Here is a 7,500-nt window from a genome sequence, read left to right on the forward strand (position 1 = left end):
CTCTCTCACTTTCTCTCTCTCTTTCTTTTCCCTCTCTCTCACTTTCTCTCTCTCTTTCTTTTTCCCTCTCTCTCACTTTCTCTCTCTCTCTCTCTCTCTCTCTCTCTCTTTCTTTCCTCTCTCTCTTTCTCTCTTTCTCTGTCTTTCCCTCTCTCTCTCTTTCTCTCTCTCTCTTTCTCTCTCCCTTTCTCTTTCTCCCTTTCTCTTTCTCTCTCTCTCTTTTCTCTTCCTCACTCCCTTTCTCTCTCTTCCTCTCTCTCTCTCTCTTCCTCTTTCTTTCTCTCTCCCCTCTCTCTCTTTATTTCTCTTTCTCTCTCTCTCTTTTTCTTTCCCTCTCTCTCTTTCTCTCTCTTTCCCTCTGTCTCTCTTTCCCTCTCTCTTTCTCTTTCCCTCTCTCTTACTTTCCCTCTCTCTCTCTCGTTCCCTCTCTCTCTCTCTCTCTTTCTCTCTCTCTTTCTCTCTCTCTTTCTCTCTCTTTCTTTCTGTCTCCCCCCTCTTTCTTTATTTCTCTCTTTCTCTCTCCCTCTCTCTCTCTCTCTCTCTCTCCCTGAGAACGGAGCTGGAGACGATCTCAAATCAAGAAGGATCGATCGGTAGGAAGACGGGGAGGGGGGAATTTTCCTCCAGACTTTGGGGGGGGCGATTTTCCCAGGGTCTCGGTTCCGCGGGATTTCGAACGGTGACATTCGTCGGTCCCCGAGGTTGGAACCGTGGGGCGACCCCTTGCTCCGGCGTTCAGACAAATGTCGACGTCTTACGCCTGGACGCCCCACCCAAGGAGCAAACTCTCTTGTTTTGACCCCAGATCGACGGGCAGCGCGTGCGAGTGCCCGTGGAGAACCGCGTCCCGGGCCTCTCCATCGTTCCCAGGGGCATCTACGTCGTCATCGAGACGGACTTTGGGCTGGTCGTCAAGTTTGACGGGAACCATCACTTGGAGATCCAGCTGCCTGGGACGTATTTCGGGAAGGTAAGCCATATTCCGGGTCGCGCATGGACTCCGTACCGGGACTCCTTTCGTGTAAGCCTCGCGTTCCAATTCCCGCACTCGGGCAGAAATCTTCCTAAAACGGGCGAACCAATCATGCCAACTTCATCCCCGGAATGTTTTCGAGAAGAGACTGGACTGCCATTTTGTCAGGAATCGTATAGGGCCGCGATGGCCTACCTACGGCGCGCGTCGAACCTATGGCATTCGCGCCGCTAGGCGAGCTGCAGGCCAACTTACTTCACCGCCCGTGCGCGGGCCTCAACGGGTGATTTTCGGCTGGTTTGAGGCCTTTTGGGGCCTCCCAGCGGCTTCGGGAAAAAGCTTCGGCAGGCTTTTGCGGGCTTTGCAGGCCCGAACAATAGGCCCGTATCGTCACTTCCTGTTTATCCGGAAATCCCGCAATGGACTCAACGGGCCTAAGTTTTCGGCCTGCAAAGCCTGCGGAAGCCTTCCTGAACCCGAAAAAAAGGCCTCAAACCGGCTGAAAAAAAACGGACTTTGAGGCACGGCGCAGGTAAGCGGGTGGAGAGGGAGGGGCCGGTTAAGGATTGTGCACGTGATATGTCGGGGTTATCGGGGTGGTGCGTGCGATCACGAGCGTGGAAGCGCGCGCACACAATTTTTGGCCTACGCGGGTAACCCAAAAGGTTAGCCACCCCCGGTATAGGGTCCCCTGCTCGGATGGGACGGGGGTTGGATTAGATGATCTACACGGTCCCTTTTTCCAACTCCGTTCACCTCCCAGGTTTGCGGCATGTGCGGTAACTTCAACAACCGGAGTGCCGACGATTATATGATGCCAAATGGACACCTGGCGGCCAACGATACCCAGTTTGGAAACAGTTGGGAATCTCCCTGGGACAGTGACGCCAGGTAAGTTGTCCAGAGACGCTTGGGAAGTAAACTAAGAGTAAGGCCCAGAGAACTTTTATCGTCTGTGCGTGCGTTAAAAGTGGAATGTGATTGCCTGCTCTCAAAAGCGTACACATGCATAGCACGCACATAGCTACGCTACGTATGTATGCCCCTCCTGTTACGATATGGGCAGAATAACCCTCGAGTAACAAAGATACGCCCATGGAAACGCTTAGGAGGGTAGTTACTCAGCCGCACACAGCTACACTGAATTGCTTTGAAGTTTACTTTAAGAAACGGCACAGTCCGATAAAAAGTCCAGGTCAGATACGTTTTACCGTCCAAAGAGAATATCCAACTACAAAGTCTTGTTCCCAGTTGCCTTTGTCCTTTCCAGTAAACCAAGATATCAAAATATAAGCGCAGCATAAATACAACATAGAACCTTAGATAGCAACAGAACGTCAGAGAGACAGAATGTTAGGTTGTAGGTGTTAGGAATCTGTCCACCAATGAGTTGGCTTGGCAATATATAAACCAACAATGTATGTTTGTAGCTTGAAGACAAAATCACTGGATTGATTTATGCTATATTCCGATGGGTTGATTATACGGCGAGTTACCACAAGAGGGAGCTAGAGATCATAGTTTGTTCTCTCTGATATTCTCTTCATGTTAGGTTGTAGGTGTTAGGAATCTGTCCACCAATGAGTTGGCTTACCAATATATAAACCAACAATGTATGTTTGTAGCTTTAAGACAAAATCACTGGATTGATTTATACTATATTCTGATGGGTTGATTATACGGTGAGTTACCACAAGAGGGAGCTAGAGATCATAGCTTGTTCTCTCTGATATTCTCTCCATATTAGGTTGTAGGTGTTAGGAATCATAGCTTAGAGATCATAGCTTAGAGAGAGAGAGAGAGAGAGAATATCAGAGAGAACAAGCTATGATCCCTAGCTCCCTCTTGTGGTAACTCGCCGTATAATCAACCCATCGGAACATAGTATAAATCAATCCAGCGATTTTGTCTTCAAGCTACAAACATACATTGCTGGTTTATATATTGCCAAGCCGACTCATTGGTGGACAGATTCCTAACACCTACAACCTAACATGGAGAGAGAACAAGCCATGATCTCTAGCTCCCTCTTGTGGTAACTCACAGTATAATCAACCAATCGGAACATAGTATAAATCAATCCAGCGATTTTATCTTAAAGCTACAAACATACATTGTTGGTTTATATATTGCCAAGCCGACTAATTGGTGGACAGATTCTTAACACCTACAACCTAACATGAAGAGAATATCAGAGAGAACAAGCCATGATCTCTAGCTCCCTCTTGTGGTAACTCGCCGTATAATCAACCCATCGGAACATAGTATTAATCAATCCAGCGATTTTGTCTTCAAGCTACAAACATACATTGTTGGTTTATATATTGCCAAGCCGACTCATTGGTGGACAGATTCCTAACACCTACAACCTAACATGGAGAGAATATCAGAGAGAAAGTTGCTCTTTTTAATAGACATATCAAAAATTCAATATTGACCCACGTGGGGTGTTGTGAGTTAATTTTGTGGGTTGGCTTGCAAGCAAATTTGATGGGACAGACTCAGCTAGCAGATGGCAGAAAGACAGATCTCTGAGTGAATCTGTGATTCTGCCAGCAACTCAATCTGCCTGCCTGCTTTGCCTGATTTTGGGGGTCAAAGTTGCTCTTTTTTTTTTTTTTTGAATAAAGAAATTCAATATTGACATAAGTATTCATTATATTCACATGCAAGCCGTGCCCAGCCAGTCACATGACCACCAAGCCACACCCACAAATTAGGCCACACCCACAGCACCGGTTGTTAAGAAATTTGAATCCCACCCCTGTGTATTAGCAGCTGGAAGCTTGTAACTAACTTTGCAGCATAGAATGCTTGTATGGAAATATAGCGTGTTTTTGACTTCTTCTTGTCCTTTTTTTTCTTCTTCCTCTTCCTCTTCTCCTTCTTCCTCTCCTTCTTTTCCTCCTCCTTCTTCCTCTTCCTCTCCTTCTCTTTCTCCTTCTTCTCCTTCTCCTCCTCCTTCCTCTCCTTCTGCTTCTCCTTCTTCTCCCCTTCCTCCTTCTTCTTCCTCTCCTTCTTCTTCTCCTTCTTCTCCCTTCCTCCTTCTTCTTCCTGTTCTTCTTCTTCTTCTTCTCCTTCTCCTCCTCCTTCCTATTCTTTTCTCCTCTTCTCCTTCCTCTTCTCCTTCTTCTTTTCCTCCTCCTCCTCCTTCTCTTCTCCTTCTTCCTCTCCTTCTCCTCCTCCTTCCTCTTCTTCCTCTTCTTCTTTTTCTCCTTCTCCTCCTTCTTCCTCTTCTTCTTCTCCTCCTTCTCCTCCTCCTCTTCCTCTTCTTCCTCTTCTTCTTCCTCTCCTTCTTCTCCTTCTTCCTCTTCTTCTTCTTCTCCTCCTTCCTTCTCTTCTTCCTCTTCTTCTTTTTCTCCTTCTCCTCCTCCTCCCTCTTCTTCTCCTTCCTCTTCTTCTTCCTCTCCTTCTTCTCCTCCTCCTCCTCCTTCCTCTTCTCCTTCTTCCTCTCTCCTTCTCCTTTTCTCCTACTCCTCCTTCCTTCCTCTTCTTCTTCTTCTCCTCCTCCTCCTTCTTCCTCTTCCTCTTCTCCTTCTTCCTCTCCTTCTCCTTCTTCTTTTCCTCCTCCTCCTCCTTCCTCTTCTCCTTCTTCCTCTCCTTCTCCTCCTCCTTCCTCTTCTTCCTCTTCTTCTTTTTCTCCTTCTCCTCCTTCTTCCTCTTCTTCTTCTCCTCCTCCTCCTCCCTCTTCTTCTCCTTCCTCTTCTTCTTCCTCTCCTTCTTCTCCTCCTCCTCCTCCTTCCTCTTCTCCTTCTTCCTCTCCTTCTTTTTTTCTCCTACTCCTCCTTCTTCCTCTTCTTCTTCTTTTCTCCTCCTCCTCCTTCTTCCTCTTCCTCTTCTCCTTCTTCTTCTCCTCCTCCTTCTCCTTCTTCTCCTCTTCCTCCTTCTTCTTCCTCTTCTTCTTTTTCTCCTTCTCCTCCTTCTTCCTCTTCTTCTTCTTTTCCTCCTCCTTCTTCCTCTTCCTCTTCTCCTTCTTCCTCTCCTTCTCTTTCTCCTTCTTCCCCTTCTCCTCCTCCTCCCTCTTCTTCTTCCTCTTCTTTTTCCTTCTCCTCCTCCTTCTTTTCTCCCCTCCTCCTCCTCCTCCTTCCTCTTCTTCTTCCTCTTCCTGTTCTCCTTCTTCTCTCCTTCTTTTCCCTCCTCCTCCTTCTCCCTTCCTCTTCTTCTCCTTCTCCTTCTTTTCCTCCTCCTCCTCCTCCTCCTCCTCCTCCTCCTTCCCACGGACAGCTGCCAGCCTGATAACCGTCCCGACCTGACGCCCAGCTGCTCCCGCGAGGAACTGGAGCGCGTGAACGCCTTGTGCCTGGAGATCATGGCGCCCAAGTACGAGGCTTGCCACTCCCTCGTCGACCCCAATCTTTACTTCCAGAACTGCCTTTACGACATGTGCCAATACCAGGGCATGGCCTCCGTCCTCTGCGACAACATCCAGTCTTACGTAGAGGCCTGCGTAAGCCACGGCGTGACCGGAATCTCCTGGAGAAATAGCACCTTCTGCCGTAAGTGCTCGGCGGGGGGACGGAGAGCAGGCGGGGGACTCAAGGGCCCCACAAACACACACACACACACATACACACACACACACACAGAGGAAGAACACAACGCGCGAGGCAAAGAGCGAGAGTGAACGGAAGGGAGAATACGGCGCAGGAAAGACGTCCAAAACGTGGACACGGGCCTCCCGCCTCCGAGTCCACCTTCTCTTCCTTCCACAATTCCCACGTTAGCCTCGCCGTCGTGCCGTCGCGTTGTCGTGCTGTCGCGTCGTCGCGGTCTCCCGGCCCCGCTTGTTCGGAGTTTCGCAGCGTGAATTGAGCGCCAGAAAAAAGAAACACAGGTGGCTGATGCTTCGTTTGACCTAATGAGTAGGTTTGACAAGAGCCGTTGTAAACATCGCAAGTAGATTTTTCGTTATAATAAGGAAACCTAATAAGTAGATTTTACAATACCAGTTGTAGACATCGTAAGTAGATTTTTCGTTATAATAAGGAAACCTAATAAGTAGATTTTACAATACCAGTTGTAGACATCATAAGTAGATTTTTCGTTATAATAAGGAAACCTAATAAGTAGATTTTACAATACCAGTTGTAGACATCGTAAGTAGATTTTTAGTTATAATAAGTAAACCTAATAAGTAGATTTTACAATAACAGTTGTAGACATCATAAGTAGGTTTTACTTATTAAGTAGATTTTACAATACCAGTTGTAGACATCATAAGTAGATTTTTAGTTATAATAAGTAAACCTAATGATTAGATTTTACAATAACAGTTGTAGACATCATAAGTAGGTTTTTAGTTATAATAAGTAAACCTAATAAGTAGATTTTACAAGACCAGTTGTAAACATCGCAAGTAGATTTTTAGTTATAAGTAAACCTAATAAGTAGATTTTACAATACCAGTTGTAGACCTCATAAGTAGATTTTACTGATGATAAGTAAGCATAACAAGTAGATTTTACAATACCAGTTATAGACCTCGTAAGTAGATTTTTAGTTATAATAAGTAAATCTAATAAGTAGATTTTACAAGACCAGTTGTAAACATCGCAAGTAGATTTTTAGTTATAAGTAAACCTAATAAGTAGATTTTACAATACCAGTTGTAGACCTCATAAGTAGATTTTACTGATGATAAGTAAGCATAATAAGTAGATTTTACAATACCAGTTATAGACATCATAAGTAGATTTTTACTTATAATAAGTAAACCTAACAAGTAGATTTTACAATACCAGTTATAGACATCATAAGTAGATTTTTAGTTATAATAAGTAAACCTAATAAGTAGATTTTACAATACCAGTTATAGACATCATAAGTAGATTTTTACTTATAATAAGTAAACCTAATAAGTAGATTTTACAATACCAGTTGTAGACATCATAAGTAGATTTTTAGTTATAATAAGTAAACCTAATAAGTAGATTTTACAATACCAGTTGTAGACATCCTAAGTAGATTTTTAGTTATAATAAGTAAACCTAATAAGTAGATTTTACAATACCAGTTGTAAACATCACAAGTAGATTTTTAGTTATAATTAAACCTAATAAGTCGATTTTACAATACCAGTTGTAGATTGCTCCAACATGGAGCAAACTCAGACAGAAAGATGTGGCAAGTAACTCACAGCAGCAACTCAGGAGCGGAGAAACAGACCTCAGTTTCACTTTAGTTCAGCAGGCAAGCGAGGTACATAGCAGTTTCATCTACAAATAGACAGACTCAGAGCTTCACATAGCTTCAGAGTTGCAGAGCTTAATACAGCGCCACGCCCAGGCTACTTCTAGTTTCAGTTTCCAGCCTAGGCTACTTCCAGTGTCGGTTTCCAAACAGTCCTCATTGGCTGACTTAGTTGCTAAGCCTATTCAGCGGCCGACCTTGTTACCATGTTCCATTCGAGTTCATGAATACACCCTGTCGCTGTTCAGTGTGGCTTTCTACCTACCTACAGGCAGCCCTTAACTTACAACCATTCATTTAGTGACGGTTCTCAAAGCTGCAATGGCTGTCAGGATTCC

At 44.9% G+C, this 7,500-nt stretch overlaps 1 protein-coding gene across 1 annotated transcript in view; it reads left to right on the forward strand.

Annotated features, from left to right (window-relative positions):
- ZAN (zonadhesin) overlaps positions 1-7,500 on the forward strand; it is a 57,147-nt gene that overhangs the window by 42,714 nt on the left and 6,933 nt on the right. Inside the window, exons 23-25 of the mRNA XM_087919021.1 lie at positions 806-970; positions 1,737-1,864; positions 5,198-5,469. Of these exons, the coding sequence (XP_087775147.1) occupies positions 806-970; positions 1,737-1,864; positions 5,198-5,469 (565 nt within the window). The remainder of the gene's footprint in view (positions 1-805; positions 971-1,736; positions 1,865-5,197; positions 5,470-7,500) is intronic.

This window comes from Pseudonaja textilis, unplaced genomic scaffold (genome assembly GCF_049901715.1).
Source record: "Pseudonaja textilis isolate UNSWEBS1 unplaced genomic scaffold, rPseTex1.2 PTEXSCF23, whole genome shotgun sequence".
NCBI lineage: Eukaryota > Metazoa > Chordata > Lepidosauria > Squamata > Elapidae > Pseudonaja > Pseudonaja textilis.